At 38.1% G+C, this 18,255-nt stretch overlaps 1 protein-coding gene across 2 annotated transcripts in view; it reads left to right on the top strand.

Annotated features, from left to right (window-relative positions):
• Window positions 1–18,255, top strand: part of ERP44 (endoplasmic reticulum protein 44) — a 54,764-nt gene that overhangs the window by 18,297 nt on the left and 18,212 nt on the right. For both annotated transcript variants that reach the window (XM_030011602.2, XM_030011603.1), the window contains exons 2-4: window positions 3,297–3,369; window positions 5,253–5,292; window positions 8,413–8,528. In XM_030011602.2, the coding sequence (XP_029867462.1) occupies window positions 3,297–3,369; window positions 5,253–5,292; window positions 8,413–8,528 (229 nt within the window). The remainder of the gene's footprint in view (window positions 1–3,296; window positions 3,370–5,252; window positions 5,293–8,412; window positions 8,529–18,255) is intronic.

The raw sequence follows: 18,255 nt of genomic DNA, 5'->3' as shown, positions 1-18,255 counted from the left end.
AAATCTAACTACTACTACTACCAGCACCTCCCCATAGCAACACCCTGGAAGTTGTCATCCCATGCACCACCCAAGGGGTGATGGGGAGGTATCTGCACTCATAGTTGCCATCAGCTGTCACTCAACTGGGGGTAATCTGACCGATGTGGACCAGGGCCCATATATGTAGCTTCTGAGAGAAAGACTGAAGGCAGGGTCATCTCTTCTGTTGTTGCAGTCAGCAACACCAGCATCTTCAAAAGAACTTCCCCAACACTGGCCTGCTGCAACTTGTGCATTGCATAGCTTGCTTAATCAGATATTTTTTGGCAGATCATGTCATTATGCAGTTAGTTTTGACTATGGACCTTACAGCTCAACGGTTAGTTTTGTTTCTCTGTACTCATCTTAAAGCCACAGTTCAGACACTTGTGTCGGACAGTTTAAGTGCCACAGGAAGGCTGTGCAAACACCGCCACGGATCTTAGACTTGCATACAAGACTAGTATCTTGCCCAATTACCAAGTGAGAAGCACTGGTACATATTTTGTATTACAACAGCAAGTGTGTTTTCAGCCTGTAGTGTAAGATGGAATGTATATGCTACCCAGTGGCCTCTATATGGGAAGTATGAAAGGATCAGTATCTTCACTGAGAAGTGTTTAGTGACCCATACATCAGAAGGAGTTGAAAATGATTGCTGCAAATATCACTGTAAATGGCGTGCAGGTGAGAGTTTGAGAGCTATTGACAGTGTCTCACTGCAGAAGTCTTCCCACAATTTTCAAAGCTGATCTTAATGAAAGCGAGGCATCCAGTTTGGCCATTCCTTTTGAGGCCAATATTTGATATACACTTGCGACAAATGTGAGAAAACTTGATGTTTGACATTGAATTAGTCTTTTGATAAATTGTAAACAGTGTCAAAGGCAGGTGTGCCCTGGAGGCTTGCTGCTTGTAGTCGTGGTTCTGGTATAGACAGGATAGGTCTCAGGCTCTTCCATAAATAGATGGAATGTATGCTTGTATCACTGGATTCTTGTATCCAGCTGCTCTAGGTGGCATTATTTGGATGCTCTTTATGCTTCCAGCTAAGTTTTTCCTTGGTGTCTTTAGTCAGCTCTGTCTCTCTAGAGATAAGCAGATTTTCTTTGCAGGTGCAAAGAGTAAACTAAGACTCCAGGAACATTGATAGCGTGCGTGTCATACGATACCACATCTCAGTGTGAGGACTAATTCTTTGGGTATCATTGTGAATCTCAGGTCTCTGTCTGGCTCCTTGACCTGTGCGTTCCTGTCAGCTCTCTACCAAAAACCTTCCTTTTCCTTTCCTGCCATCTCTGTCAGCTGAGGAACCGTAAGATTCATTGAAAACACAAGGCTGGAAGGCATCTCGGTGGAGCGTCTGGTCCAAGCTCTGGCTCTGCTTAGAGAAGTGCTGACTTTCTGAACAGCTTATTCAGGACGGGAACATCCACATCGCAGACCAGAATCTGTATTGTCCTGTTCAAAAACTTGCATGCTTATCTCTCAAAGCAAAAATAAGTTGTAACTCGCTGATAATATTTCTTACCTAGGATAGGGCAGCAACTTTACCCCCTTTTTCCGCACTGCATTTTGAGATAAAAGAACTGGGCCTGTTCCAGTGAATATGAGAGTGCTCTTCCATAAAACTGCATGTTGCTGTGATAGCTGCATTAAGAGTAATGCATTTGTTACTTTATAATTGAATGATCTGGCTGATGTGGTGCCTCAGTTTTTGTAGTCTGATATGCTGATTGCATGCTGGGACTGAAGCAGTATCAAGAAAAATTACAGAAGGAGATAAAAGACTGTAGCTAGTTGAGTTAGATATATTGAAACTGTTTTAGCAAACAGCAGTACAAATGGAGGCAATTGCAAGCTTTACCTAATGAGAAACTTTTTAGCCAGACAAGCCCTGTAAGTGACAGAAGGAATTACTTGTCTCTGGGTGAAACCTCCATGCCTACGCACTTCTGGGCTGTGTGAGATTGTTAGGTGGCTAAAATGGGGTTTCATTTCTTTCTTCAGAGTGAATTTTATGAATATAAGTTATTCTTAAAGGTACAAAATTTACCTGTAACATTTCTGCCAACATAATAGAGAATCATATGAAGAGATAGCCAATTTTGCTTTAAATGTGAAAGTATATTAAATCTGTAAATAGTGTTTATTTGTATGTTTGTAGTACTGCTGTCATCTGAAATGTGTTGACTGAATTACAATTCTTTTACTGTTCTTCTCCAGCTTTTGAACTGCAACATTTAAAATCATAGATATGTTACTCCTTTATTCATAGAATCATAGAATGGTTTGGGTTGGAAGGGACCTTACAGATCATCTAGTTCCAGCCCCCCTGCCATGGGCAGGGACACCTTCCACTAGACCAGGTTGCTCAAAGCCCCATCCAACCTGGCCTTGAACACTTCCAGGGATGGGGCATCCACAGCCTCTCTGGGCAACCTGTTCCAATGTCTCACCACCCTCACAGTAAAGAATTTTTTCCTAATATCTAATCTAAATCTACCCTCTTTCAGTTTAAAGCTGTTGCCCCTTGTCCTATCACTACATGTCCTTCTAAGAAGTCCCTCTCCAGCTTTCCTGTAGGCCCCCTATAGGTACTGGCAGGCTGCTATAAGGTCCTCCCAGAGCCTTCTCTTCTGCAGGCTGAACAACCCCAACTCCCTCAGCCTGTCTTCATAGGAGAGGTGCTCCAGCCCTCTGATCATCTTTGTGGCCCTTCTCTGGACTCACTCCAACAGGTCCGTGTCCTTCTTATGTTGGGGGCCCCAGAGCTGAACGCAGTACTCCAGGTGGGGTCTCACCAGAGCGGAGCAGAGGGGCAGAATCCGCTCCCTCGACCTGCTGGTCATGCTTCTTTTGATGCAGCCCAGGATGCGGTTGGCTTTCTGGGCTGTGAGCACACATTGCCGGGTCACGTTGAGCTTCTCATCAACCAACACCCCCAAGTCCTTCTCCTCAGAGCTGCTCTCAATCCACGCATTGCCCAGCCTGTATTTGTGCTTGGGATTGCTCTGACCCACGTGCAGGACCTTGCACTTGGCCTTGTTGAACTTCATGAGGTTTGCACGGGCCCACCTCTCAAGCCTGTCAAGGTCCCTCTGGATGGCATCCCTTCCATCCAGCGTGTTGACCGCACCACACAGCTTGGTGTCAACAGCAAACTGGCTGAGGGTGCACTCAATCCCACTGTCTGTGTTGCCAAAAAAGATGTTTAGCAGCGCTGGTCCCAATACCTACTTTACATACCTTACTGGTTTCCTTTCTCTTTTTAGGTGTCTTGGCTTTTTAATCCAACAAGAAGTGAAATAACAAGTCTAGATAGTGGAAATATAGATGACATTTTAAGTGAGTACTTTGAATATTATTTTTTTCTTTGTATGTCTACAGTCACCTCTCTCTGTGAATCTTGCAATGTCATTAAAGGAATACGCATACCCTAGCTTTTGACTATATGAATTGCAATCGGCATAGAAGTATTAAATGCCTATGTTTAGAATTAGCTGTCTGAACTAATGTATCACCTAACAAATTACTTCATTGTAATCTCAATGAGGATTTGAACTGTCTAAGGAAAATACCTGGTATCTTGTTTGCAGATGGGAATGTTTGATTATGTAACCAAAACCTGTCAAGAGAGCTTTTTAAAAGTTCCCCCAAAGAACAGCAGCAACTGAAACCCATGGTGATGGGCCTTAAGTATCTTGCTTGTTCAGCTATGCTTTCCCTCAGGTAAAGCATTGTCCTGATTCTGGTGACCCATAGAAAGGAGACCCATACATTAAACAGATGTGTATTCCTTGTCTGAAACCTTTTGGTCTGAAAAGGCTGCAACTTGCCTGTATCTGTTTGTCTTAACAGGAAAAGTTATTACATTGTTTCAAATATGTTAAGAACAAAAAAATCTTTATACTCTTTTGTTTAAATCTGTACTAGAATCAGCTTGCTATTGCAAGATTGCTTTGTGTAGTAAATGTATGATTAGGTGATACGAGATCTGTTTGTAAATACCTTTTATACAGTGGAAAAGATAAAATCCTTTTGTAAAATGTTATTCATAAAAGGGAATATATGCCAAGTGTAAGTACTTTTAAAATTCATCCAATTACTTTCAATAAATACTTTATGCCTTGGAGGTAACCCTAAATTTCTCCATGCTTGTTAATTTTCTGTTCACCTCTTGCATTGCTTGCTGATAATGAAAATCTTAAAGCCATAATTTTAATCAAAACTGTAGTTTTTCCCAGCCTTGTCAAGAGTTGTCTTTTCCAGCATGTTTTCTTTTCCAGGCTTTCAACATCTTAATCTTTGCTTGTAACTGCTTTGTAACTTTGTCAATAGTGCAAATTTGTCTGGCAACATTTTTGCTTCATAAAGCTGTGACTGATACTCTATAGTTCCAGTATTTCTTTCACTTTTTTTTTTTTATAATGTCTACACCACTACTACTACTAAAAATCAATTCACAGCATGGTTGTTATATTGTGTAAAGATCACAATTTACTTTGGGGCAGGAGATTTATCCTTCTAGTTTTGATATATTTTCCTTTTTTTTGGTATGTGAAAAATAATGTATAGGAGCATTATTTCACTACCTCATCATATATATCCCTATAGTATTGCATTTTTTTTAAGTGTCCCTTAGCATTTTTCTTTTTTGGGGGACTGAAGATTTCTCTGCTACCTTTTGCCTCAGTATCCAGCTTCTTAGCAAATAAGGCAGGTAAGGACCAACCAGAGCAAGTTGCACAGGCAGGCTGCATGTTAGTCATTCTTCTAACCCAAACAGTTGACATTTCAGCACTTAACTGTTTTTTTTTAACACTTACGAATAATCTAGATAATGCTTAAAAGAGTTGTACTAGAGAACAACTGGCTTTGAGTGCCTTAATTTTAAATCCAGAATTACTTTTTGTCTCACGTGTCACTTAATTACTTCTTTTGTGTCTTAATACCTTAAGTATTGACATTTTTAATGTCCAATATATCAATAAAGTCAATAAAATACTTGGCTGAAGGCCACTTTCATCACTTTCCCATTTGATATAGATTATACTTCAGATAAGATTTATCCTATCAGTTTTCTAGCAATCAGACTAAGCTGTATGCTGTATAATCTAGAATTATTTGCTTTTATAGTTTTTGTGTGTATTTTTATAATCTTGGGTAAAAGCACTAAGAAGTTTGCCTAACAATGTGACATTGTGTTTTTTCTTTTTCTTTCCTCTCAGACAATGCAGATGTTGCTTTAGTTAATTTTTATGCTGATTGGTAAGTTATACAAGTTTTTTTTCTATGTTTAAACTTCTGTCTTTTGAAAACTGTCATGTTTAGCTATAGTTTTCTAATTGAAAATACAGTGGTATGTTGCTTTCAAACTAGTTCGTTCCTGGTTTTTTTAGTGTCCTGATTACATCCCCTTCTGCTGTTCTGCCATCTTTTGTTTCATTCAGGGCTCCTATCAGAGGAAAAAGGCTTTTACAGTAGTATGGAATAACATGCTATGTAATTTATTTTTTTTTCCTCTTAGCAAGACAGATTTAATTAACTTTTTGCTCCTTAACATAGTCCAAAGTATTCCATTTTTCCGTTTTCTTCTCTGTTGGTCCCATGCGTGTGTGCTAGAAAGAAAAAGGCTTGAAATTACACTAAAACCCAATTTTTCTCTAATCTGGAAGACCTTCTAAGTGGAGGACTAGAGAAATTATAATTGAGGGATGAAATTTGAGCAACTGGAAAAGGAAGGAATTTGGGGCCAGATTGGTTAGACATTATGAAAGACATACTCAGAGGGAACTGTTTACTTTGGGGGGGGGGGCGGAAATTGCATACAAAATCATTGTTAGAATTCATTTAAGCACCATACCCCTCTTTTTATTGTGTAAGAAGTAATTTTAAATGTTATGTTCTGTTCCATCATTAATATTTTTGAAGAATCTTTAGCAAGGAAGAAACCAGAAAGGTATTCAGAGAAAACAAAATTTAACATGCAAATTAATATAGAAAATAAGGTTAGAAAAATAAATCATTTTCTGTCTCCCTTGATTAAAGTAATCTTGGATGTAAATAGCTTTATAATGTAAAGCAATATTTAAACCGAAGTACTACACTTTAAATATTCCCCTCCCTGCTGTTTTGCTTTGTGAGCATAAAATGTTGGCCTTCAGAATCAAAGGTCGTGTAGGTGATTAGACTTCTGATTCCTTTCACCTCTTTCACATCCCACTCTATGTCTAAGTCTGTAGACTTGTGTGGCGTAGAAATAGCAAGCGTACAGAGCTTTATGTGAAAAATTTGTCTTTTGGCGCTTTGTCTTTACTAAGAATTCATTCAACTAGTAGCAGGCTAATTTTAATTGTTTTTTAAAAGTGATTTTGAAAAATTCATAGCCAGTCTTTTCATACAGAATGAAGTTCTCAATAAAGATGTTTTTAATGCCTTCATTTAAACTTTGCGTAAAGATAGACATTATACCAATCTAAATCAGTTTAATAACCCTTGTATATACCTCTGTCATTTTATAGACAATTTTTATGTTCAATTAGTTTGCATCTGTTCATTTGCTTCCACAGACTAAATTGATAGTAGGCACATTTAAACCAATAGAATTTTTCTTTAGAAAGGCTGCATTTGTTTACCAAGTAAGCTATTTGTTTGAAATGTCTTTCTTTATAACGACAGTACAACTAAGTAGCTAAAGTAAGAAACTAGGTCTAATCTCTTACCTGTTCTGTATAGAATTATGCTATAAAGGCTGTCTTTTAAAATAAGTAAATAAATGAAACTGTTACGATTGTGATTTTCAGTTTGTGATATGCACATACCTGGTGAATCATGTACTACTTCAAAAGGTTTTATTAAAGATAACCAAAGAAAGCAACCCTACAGGGAGTAAATTTAATACAGTGAAATTTGGGGGGGGGGGCTTGCCATTGAAAAATCATTTTTGGATTTTGCAAAAGACAAACTGCAGGAGGCTAAAAATCCATGTTCTGATACTTCTGTGATAAAGGGAAGATACCAATATTTTAAAACTTGATACAGCAAGGTAACAAGCGTCCTGTTTTAGGACGTTATTAGCACGGCTCTTTCTGCAAATCCCCACTGTTATCAAATCCTCTGTAGAATAGGTTTGCTTTGAATTTAAAGATTTGCATGTGCTTGCAAGTTGATTCACATTAGAGTAAGCCATAATTTTAAAAAATTACAGCCTTAATTATGATCATTACATGTAGGCATTCAGTAATAACCCCCTCAACATAGCATACTGCCAGCCTATGATGTAATGTGACCTTTGAATGAGAACAGATTGGTTTCGCTGATGTGGATATTCTGCTCTAAGGGAGGAGAAGAATGAGGGACAAGGAAGCCATATGTAACATATACATGCTACGTAATGTGTAGTGTACAGTTGTACTGCCCAGATTCAGGTTTCTTTCAGAAAATGGCCTTCAGCCCTGTTTGTATTTTGAGAGCAAATCCTGCCTTTTGCCTTGAATGTTTGCTGTTGTAGTCGTAACAGCATCCCCAGGCTATCACTTGTTAAGTTTAAGCAGGGCTTCAGTGCAGGCTGTTTTATTGCAAGTCTGCTCCATGAGGTCTCATTCTGACAACTTCTACAGTGCCATTATACATATTCAATTTAAAATTCTGCCATGTGTTTAGAAGAACAGAATATAAAACAATTTTATTGACATATTAATAATGGGCTTGTGCACTAGTGTTATCCTAAACTCCCCAAAGCCACCAAAGCATCTTTGCAGTCCTACAGCCTTTTCCATGGGCAAAAAGAGAGGATTTGCTTCAAAATCTGACATGACTGGAAGAAGGGACCCATGGGATTCTCTTGGTTCGTAGTGCTGTAATAGCAGTCTGTTCAAATTCTACCAAACTTGAGCAATAATACAGTAAGCAATACTTATAACTTCTATTGTTGACCCTTATAAAGTTACTGCTGTGATATTTCTTGAAGGTGATGGTGAATATTGGAATGTCAACAATCCAAGTAACTTCTTTTACTATATTTGTAAAATTACTTCACTGGCAATATCTCAGGTAGAAAAAATAAAGAACAGACTTTCTGAATGGAATATATTTCCTAAAGGCTTATAACTGATTAATGGTGTTTCTTAAGCAGGTAAAGCAGGGGGCACATCTTGAACTATATATTCTTTTACAATTATTTTTTTCCCACCTGAATTATTCAAATTACTTTTGAACCTATTTTTGTCCACTCAGTTAGTGGGATGATTACAAGTAGATGTGCTTTTCCAATAGCTTTTCTTTCTTTTTTTTTTCTTCTTCCTTCAAAGATTGAAATATTCCCTGAGTCATCAATTAAAATATTTCTAATTAATATTTTGAAGTTATGATTTTGTGTTCTATCCACAGGTGCCGCTTCAGCCAAATGCTGCATCCTATTTTTGAGGAAGCTTCTAATGTAATTAAGGAAGAATATCCAGATAAGAATCAAGTGGTGTTTGCTAGAGTAGACTGTGATCAGCATTGTAAGTAAATCCTCCTTTAGGTTTTTCTGTGCTATCCTGACAGTAAGTTACCAATTGTATGGAAAAATATGCTAGACAGCAATCTAAAGTGTAGCTGTATCCGCCCCATCATTTAGACCAGAGTTGCTTGTATACATCAGTGAACAACTTCTTCCAAATTTGTCAGGACAATCTCCAGTGTTGCTTTCTCACTGTATCCATAAGCATTCATTTATATCAGTTCAGCCTATCTCACTTAATGGGGAAAAAAGGGCTGGGATTATAAATTGAATTGGCTCACTGAGGTGTCAAAGAAGCACTAGTGCAACAAATGGTGCAGGTCTTCACAACCAAGAAGAGGAAGGGGTAACCTTCCATTGTCAGTATCAAGAATATGTTCTGCTCAGGTCTTCCTTCCAATTAGGAGTCATGGTGGACTGTAAGTTGCCTTTCACACAGCCAGGAGGGTATCAGAGCTTTTCTGCTTTGCTGTTTGTACACATGCCAACAAATGGTTCCCTGTTTGGGTTTTTCCCCTGCCCAGAAATACATGAAAATGATATGCCAAAACTTACTCATTTTATGCTGGTATTAATCCCTAAAGTTGCTTTTTAATCCTATAATAAATAAAATGTAAGGAACGTCTGCTGCACATTGAAAGACAAATGGATACCACTGAGGTTTTTGTTACAGTACTTTTTATAGTATAGGATCGGCTGTATTGTTTTATGCTTCTGGAAGAACAGCATTTGCAGGCATAATTTCTTTACAGTGGCTTGTGATTCCCAAAGAGTATTAATAGCAGAAATTCAATTCTACTCAATACTGATTATACTGTCTGGACTTTACAAAACTGTTAATTTCTAGAAAGGATCACAGTTAGAAATGTGAGGAATCACTGCACAGAGTTATTAGTTTGTATCTGCAGCATATCCCTGAGACTTACTGTTGACCTAACAGTTGTGTTTTAGTGCTCTGTTACAAAAAATCTAAAGAGAGAACATTACAGGACAGGAAAAAAAGTCAATTGCATATCTATGAAAAGTAACTGATTTCATTTACATTTTTCTTTCCCATTTTGACAATCTAACTTTTTTGATGTTAGAGAAGACTTTTTTTCTATAATGAGAATTCTTGGCTTGAAGTGTCTTTGGTTCTTAGTTGCAGATTTAGAAGTCTACTTGAGCCTCTTGCACTGGCACCATTTTGTGCTCAGTTTTGTATGCATGCCTGTAATTGCCCAACAATAAGAGCACCTGTCTTGTGATCTTGAAAGGGATTTCAAGCATAAAAAAAACCCCAAAACGTTTAAGGGAGCAAACAGTATCAATTCAGTATCTGAAATGTAAAATAAGCTGATTCTTCAAACTGTCAGGAGTGGCCAAGGAGATTCTGTTTTGTCCCTTCCCAAAGATCAGTAAAACTAATTCATAACCACAGGAAACTTAAATGCTTCTGGGATTAAATCTTTGAATCACTGGGGTATGGGACCCTCTTTATAGCCTCAGCTGGAAAAGAGGCACAACAGTATTCACCCAGGCAGGGTGTGTAAGCAGCCTTGAAGCATTCAGCTGCCTTCCTACGTTGTAGTGGTAGGGATGTGTTGGGGAACTGATATAAAAGTTTTAACTTAGGTGTTCTTGAACAGCAGTTACATTAGACACGGTTATAGAATCTCTTCCTCTGAGCAGATCTACTGCCTTGAATACAGTGTAGAACAGCGTACTTCTGTAACTGCCTGGAGCATTTACAGAGCAGCAGCAGAATGGAGAGGTGGGACTAAATGTGCTTCACAGGATATGCTTTAGTTTCCTGGACTTACAAGTCCAATAGTATTTTTTCTTTCTCATTATAATGATGTCTCTGTTAAGTGAATGTTTTCCTACTTCCTTCCTGAACAGCCTTTTCTAGAATCATAGATTTTTGGGGGGTTGGTGAGGGTTTTTTGGTTTGGGGGTTTTTTTGTTTGTTTGTTTGGGTTTTGGTAGGGGGGTTTTGGACCTGGAATACCTTGCCAGATCTCAAATACTTGACTACATATTCAGCTTCTTTCTTTTTCACCCTTGGTGTTCTCTTCTGCTTCCAGTCATCTGTCTGTATGGTGTGTGCTTGGGAGATCTTAATGAAAAGCATAGCATAAAGTAATTCAAATTTGCCATCCCTAAAAGTCAATTTTCAAGTAAGGTGATGAAATCCTCTGGAAGAGTATATTGAAGATAAAGCCTGATATGCAGTCTTTGCTGAAGTTTTCTTATTGAGTTTTTTGTCTGTCTTTGTTCTGGGATCTACTGCAGGATCTACACAAATAAACTGCCCCTGATCTTTGCAATTGTAGAAAATAAATGCAGTTGTAGCAAGCATTCTGATTGGTTTTGTATCAGCTTATTAAATGAGTCACTCTACATACTTGAAATTACTTTTGCATATATTTTTGTGTATATTCTACTGCTTTTATCAGTGATAGTTTCTCAAATTAACTTGAGTCAATTGAGGGGGAGGGGGGAATTAAGGATATTCATACTTTGAGTTTACTTAATTTTTATGGTTGTCCTTAATAAATAAGTCTTATCTCAGTGTTTAACAGTCTGTCTGGCTCATTTTTTCATTGAGTCAAGATATTGACAATGAAATTTTCTATAAAATTCTCACAAAAGACTGTAGTAAAATCAGCCTGTGTTGATTAGTTTTATTGTTAAAGTTTACATTAACAGCTGAAGTCCTCATTTTGTTTGCTGCAGCTTTAGTTAGTTGCTTGGGTAACCCAGAGGGTCTTTGGGCTGCTGGATGTCAAGTGTTTAGCCATGAGATGTTCTTGTCTTAGCAGTTATGTGCCTAAGAAAACCCCCCTCCCGCCCCAAGTATTTGAAACACTTTAGAAGCTTGTTCCTTAATCTTCTCCTCATATACTCATTGAATTGAGCTCATCAAACCTTGTTATGGAGAGCTAAGGCCTGGGTGGAGAAGGAGATGCTACAGCAGAGAATGTTGTCTTCCTTCCCCTGGGAGTAGGTGTAGTGGGCTAAGTAGTATGAGGCAGCCAAGAGTTTTGGTCTTTCTTTTTATTACTGGAATACCATGAGTTCTCTGTATTTACTCTGTGTCCTTAATTTAAGAAGTAGATGAGCATGATTTCTGCTGCAGAAGCTGTAAAATGTGAGAATTAAAAATAAAATCCTATAATGACAGACCAAGTCTTTTTCCCTAATTTGCATTGCTTTTTTTGAATTCAAATAGCAAAGCTGTATATGTCATTCCTGGTTTCTAGTGTTTTTGCTGTGTTGTAAGCACTGGTACATTTCATGGCACACAGTTACTGGGTGTGTCCTAAAGTTTCAAGTATTTTAACTTTGATTTTAGTGTATGTAATAGCAGCTCTTCAGTAAGAGGGTGAATGCTGCTATATTATCCAGCTTGGGCCTGCTGTAGTAGTTTACTAAATGTTGGAGTCAAAATTGTTATTGTCTTTTTCTTCCGGTTTTACCTTTGTATTTTTGTATGTGTTTCCATATGTTAGCAACACTAAACAAACACTAGAAGGTTTATGCCTGCAAATTTCATACCACTACTAGTTAACTGTTAGGATGATGTTCTAGAGATGGTGGATTATTTGCATTACAAATGCTCTGTTTCTTTTTGAAGCCAAGGCTCTGTAGGGAATCCAAATAGCTGATTTCAGGCCACTCAAAAACAGCTTTCAGAACGGTCAGCCAGGCATAGATACTTTCCATTTAATGCACTATTATTGAAGCACACTGCAGGGCCCAACAGCTCACACCAGCTTCTGAGGGTAAAGCAAATTAAAGAGAATTATTGATGCACTGCCAAATGTTTGATGCTTAATGACAAAACCATCATTCTGTCTGCTCTTATAGCCAATATAAAGATGTTTTTCTGGAAGGTGATAGGCCCCAATGTGATTAAATACAAACACTGAATATTAACACTATATTAAGCCTCTGTATATGTTCTATTTTACACCAGTGTATAATATTGTGGAAGATAACTTCGATGTTTCAGCTATAATTAAGTCATCAGGCTGTTTTGAAGCTGATATGGAACATACAGTAAAGGTAAATCTGATAGAGCAGGTAGTTGAAGCAGGTATTCTTTCAGTTTCCAAGACCTCATCCTTCTATAAATTAGAAATATCTAAGTTCCACTACATTGTTTGCTGTTAAATTTTTTGGTGGTTTTGGTGTGTTTGATTTAGTAATTCACTTATCTTAAAAAATACGCACCTCTATTTTAAGTGTAATACCTAGTAAAAGCGACCTTCCATATAAAATAATAGAAGATCTTTCTGCATATACATTATTAGGAAGGTTTTGTTTTGGTGGTTTGGGGTTTTTTTGCTTGCTTGGGGGTTTTTTGTCTTTTTTTATCGTTTGTGTTAAGCAGCAATGTTGGAAACTCACTTCCTGTTTCTGTTCTCTGTGAGTGAATATTGCAATATAGAAGAACTCATGTTTCTGGAGGAGAGTTTGTATTTTGAACAGTTTCTCTGAATTCAGTGTTAGGAGTTATGGTACAGAATTCTTAAAAATTAAAGTATGTGTTGAGGGTTTAATTCTACTGCACCATTATTTCCTTTGGTTTCCAAGTTAAAAAATAAAAAATAATAGCTGGTTTCAGTAAATCTTTGTGCTTCCAAACAGAAAACAACTTCTCACTGCTGGGTTGTTGAGAGGTGTTTTGCTAGACAGACTGTTTAGGGAACTATTCTTCGTTCTTTCAAAACACCCATGAGTGGTACTTTCATTCACTACTGCGATCTGCTGATCTCTCTGGGTCTGGCCATTCCTGTAATGTGTGCTAATGTTAGTCTTCAGAGAGTTATTTAGATTGTATTGCTACTGTGCCTTTGGTAAGCAAAATAAGTCAGTATAATAACAAATTTGGAGGTTCATAAATGAACTATAAATGCAACTGTAAACAAGCGTGAGGATTTCATTGCATTCCTGCCACTTTGCCTGGAAAAAAAAAAATCGGTCTGAAAGAGTTATCTTTGGATAAAATAAAAAGTGGAAGTGATTCGGAGAGGTTGTTGATGGCTCTCCTGAGGAGAGCCATTTTGTTAGCCTGTCAGAAAAGGTTATGGGATGCCTACTGATGAAGCCCTGCTAAGAGCAGGCATGGCTGTTGTGAATGCTCCTTTGCAGCAGAAGGTGGTCTAGATTTGCTGTTACCCAGCCTCTTAGTAGACAAGTTTGATGTAGAACATTGATTGCTTTTCTTGTACCTGTTTTGGTCCATCATACGAGTCGCCAGTATCACAATCACCGGGGTAGGATGCCTAGTTTAGATGGTCTTCCAAGTTCTTTTCTAATTCTGCTTCCTGTGAATATTCCCAGGTCTCATGATTGCGTGCAAGTGTCATGAGTTTAACTGGGGAGAATTAATGCTGTATTATGAAATAGTTAACAATGAGGTGAATGTAGTGCTGTATGTAGGCAAGTAGGAAACAAAAAGGCCTTTTTAAGTGAACTTGAGAGAAAAAAGCTTGCAGAATAATCAGTAAAAAGGTACCTATCAAAGACAGATTTCATTTCTTATCTGTAGTGTGCCCTGGCAGGTGGCCTGAGGGACTTCAAAAGATGCAATTGATCTCAAGTGAGCAAACAGAATACTCATTTGGTAGTCCCAGCTTCAAATATACAGCTGAAGGAATTTGGTACCTTTGAGATGGAAGGTATTGCATAATGGTGAGGAAGAGGTAAGATGATCTGACACAAAAAAAAGATTAGTGTTAGTTCCAGTAAATTCAGGCTATATATATGTTTATGTAGCTGTGTAATTCCTATAACCATCATTTAAATACAAAATTAGGAAATGCAGTAGCTTGGGCTCGTGCTAGCTCTTCCTCAGACAACATGAAGACCCTCCTTAGAAAAAGGGACAATATGAGTATTTTCAGAAAGTATTTTAATGAGGTTTGAGTTTTGGAACTTTGATTTTCTTCCAGATCATTTTTCAGGCTGTTGTAGTCCTCTGTTCGGCATGGGAATTGCTTCAAGTGGTGCCTTATATTATGAGGTGGGCATTTAGGATAATTATCAGTATTGTTCAAATCCTAGTGGACACATTTTTTTGAGACGCAGTCCTGTAGACTTAAAATCTAGATATTTGTTTGGTGGTGGTATGAATTATGACCCTGGAAGACTAAGACAGCAGACTGAGTTAACGGTGGGGTGATACCCTGACCCTTGTAAATACTGCTGGTCCTTCAGTGGGAAGGACCTTTCTTTTCATAAGTACATTGTGGGTGGGAGCCTACATCAATATAGCGTGTCTTGGTGCAGTTTTTCAACATATCCTTCATCATACGTTTAATTTTAATTTAGTGACAATGGACTTGAGATTCTTGGCGATGTGATCTGATATACTAGCTGAACTCTTTGGACAGTGTGGTGTGGTGTTAACCTAGGACAATGGAGTCTGAGGCATTCTGGGAATCAAGTCACAGGCTGTGTGGTCGCTTGAAGCTGTAGCTTGGGTAACGTGTATACGCAGCTATGTGAAAAGCCTGACGCCCCCAAAAAAAGGGTTTTGGCATTCCTTTGAGTAGAGGAACACATGCTGCTCAGACAACAGAGAAATGGCTGACAGTGCAAGAGAGATGATAAAGATACGGATCACAAATGATAGCTCACGAAGCATGTTTTCTTGGAGGAAAGACAATGTCGGAGATGGTCTTAGAAAACATGGGTGTAAGAGTCAGGCTTCATGTAAAAGTTTCTTTCAAAACAACAATAAAAGCTGCTGTCTCATCTCTATTGTAGGCAGCAGCTTTCCTTTCTCTTCAGTAGTTCAGGAGGGGTACCAATACAGTGCATCTATGAAGAGAACTGAGTGACTGAAGACATTCCTGTTGGAGTTTGTAGAATGAATAGTAGAAAATAGTCTGGGCAGTTTAGAAATCGTTGTATGCCAACAGATATACATGCAAAACAGGGAGGAAAGAATAATCTGAATTCAACAGTCATTGCTCTGCTTGAAATTTCTGATTTGTAGATGGTAAGAAGATGATCAAGTATGTCAGTAGCTTCCTATCATAACTAGTGTGAAACTATTCTGGTAGCATAGACACTACGCTTGCAATTTAGTGATTAATTGGGCAAAATACAAACTCAAGGTTTGTACCTTTTAGGTACCTTAGTACCTGAAGAACACGTAAAGTTGTAGCTGGGAGACTTTTTTTTCTTTCTTTAGGTAGGTTACCCTTATCTGTTTCAAATACCTCTTTTCATCAGAAAATCGGCAGTGAGAATGTCTGGAAATATTTTAAAATTTAATTTAGGATTTACTATAACTAATGCAATCTATGAATGAGTTCAAACAATATTCCATGTATTTGCATTGTGTATTTCCAATTTTAAAAGGAGTATAATTTGGTAGTTGCTCTGCTTGTGCTAACTCTACCTGTATCAAATGCCAGGGCTTAATGAAGCATTTAAGGTTTACTCTATTTGACTTTTGAATGAATTCAAACAATTTTTCATGTACTTGCATTTTATATTTTGTAAAAAGATGGTTTTCAAATACTTACTTGTGTAGGACTGTCATCTCTCTGTGTTAGTTCAAATACCAGTATTCATGGAATCTCAGTGTAATTTGTAAAGAGCATGCAAGTTCTGACTTACGAAATAATGTTTGAATTCAGTCTCAACAGTGGGCATTTTATTACCATAAATTTTTTTATACCACTTCAGCTCTTGATGAAGATCCACATCCCTTGGGACTTCCATCTCCATCTTGGAGAACCTTCAAGACCCCCTGAATGCCCTTTCTGCAGCCCGTGCATCCTCTTATAACTCTTATAACTGTGGAAATAACTTGAAGGAAAAGTCCGTGTTGTAACACAAAAGTGTGGTTTTGGTGTTCTCTTGCTGTGGAGTTCTGTAACGGTAACAGTCTTTAATCTCAATGTGTTTCTGCGAAACCTTGATATGCAGTGTTCCTTGTCTCTTATCAGAGCCCGGTCAAGTTTTGATAGACTGGCGTACCATCAGACCAAAGGTCCTTCTATCAACAGGGCAGCCTGGTTTGCTGACGTTGTTTGTCTTCCGCTGAGCAGATAGAAAGTGATTCTTCCCCTGCTATACTTGCCACCTTCTTCCAGGCAGCTCTTAGGTATTTTTAACTAAAAAGTGATGGAATTTAAAGGAAGAAAACAGTATTGATCTAATACTCGTTCATGTTGAATATATTGGCAACTTCCCGTGATAAATTTGTATTAATTTGAAATAAAAGTACTCTGAATTGAGGACATAAAATGTCTTACCCTTAATTTTGACTGTAATTAGTACATTAAGAAACTCTTCTGGGATATTTAGGAAACAGGTCAAGTCCTTTCTTAGTCAAAATTGATAGGCTGAATTCTGTGATATTTTATAGCGATGCAAAGCTTGTTCGGAACTGGGCTTAGCTGGTGAAGCTTTTAAGCTTACTGGTTTGAGGGATGTTAAAGAACATTTTTGTGGAGTAGACCTGGTTCTTATTCCTTTACTGTGCACATTTTGTTTTCAGTTCTCAGACTCATTTAAGTTGTGCAGCTGGTACAAAGATTGTTTTCAGTAACTAAAGCTGCAAGAGATTAGTAGTGTTTTAGCAGCAATTAAAACTACTGATGGTTGCACTGAGAGTTCTCCAGTCAGCAGGGAATTCAGATTTTTTGTTACCTCTTAGAAGTTCAAAAGAGGTGGAGAGCTTTATGTGCTGCAGGACAGTTACGGGCACAGTTCCATAGGGGAATGACTTATTTCCAGTTGCACAGGGTTTTAATTTCGGTTTGCAACTGAGAGGTGTATGTTAGCTGCCCAGTATCAGCAATTTGCTAATGACAATTGACTCTAAATAATAGTTTTCACAGGACTTCTGTCTCCATTCTTTTTAAAAAAAGAGTAAGATAGAAAGCAAATCTGCTTCGTAGTAAATATGTAATTGAGAAGGAAGGACATTCTTGTCAGAAAGGATTAGTTTTTACATCGTTCAGTGCTGTGCCAGATACGCTGATGGACCCTCATTTGGTTGCCTTCCTGCTGTGGGCCGATCCAGGTCACCTGAAGTGTACCCTTTGACTTCTAAGGAGTCATTGAAAAGTAAGGGGACACGCATTCAGCCCACACTTTGGATGCCTTCCTCTCTCTGTTGGCTGGATGAAACTTGTCTGTCTCCAAAGGATAAACCAGTCTGTTGAAGTTTGCTGTCCCTTTCTTTCCTGGAGAGAGAAAGGGAGAAGGGGAAGCGGGGTGGGTGTGGTTGACTGGAATGAGTCACCTCAAAGGATTAAGCAGCTCTGCAAAGTGGGCAGACTGCTCATATTTTGAGATTTAGTTGGATTTAGGTACAAACATGATTGAAGTTTAGGTAAACTGCATCCCACTCTGCAATAGAGGACACAGTTTTCACAGGGGCTGTGAGATTTTTTTGTTTCTAGATATATTTCCAGGGGGGGAGTGAACAGGAGGGCATAATTAAACAAAGCAAAAGCAAAAAAAAAGTACTTGTGGAAATCTACTTGACGTTACATGCTTTGTCTCTATTGTTTGTTTTTAGTCTCATTTTCCTAAGAATCCAAAGTGTATCTTGCTTTGTTTCTCCAGTCCTTCCTCAGAAAAACTCCTTGAAACTTTTTGCTCAACTTCAACCACACCTGAAAGAGGGATAGAGCATTCAAAGCTATTAAGTACTTAAACTTTGCTCAAAGCAGTTGCTGGGTATTGGAGATGCACAGAACCAATTTCTGCAC

This window comes from Aquila chrysaetos, chromosome 4 (genome assembly GCF_900496995.4).
Source record: "Aquila chrysaetos chrysaetos chromosome 4, bAquChr1.4, whole genome shotgun sequence".
In the NCBI taxonomy this organism is placed as follows: domain Eukaryota; kingdom Metazoa; phylum Chordata; class Aves; order Accipitriformes; family Accipitridae; genus Aquila; species Aquila chrysaetos.
Note: the sequence above shows the minus strand (reverse complement) of the source record. Positions and strands in the feature narration are given on the sequence as shown.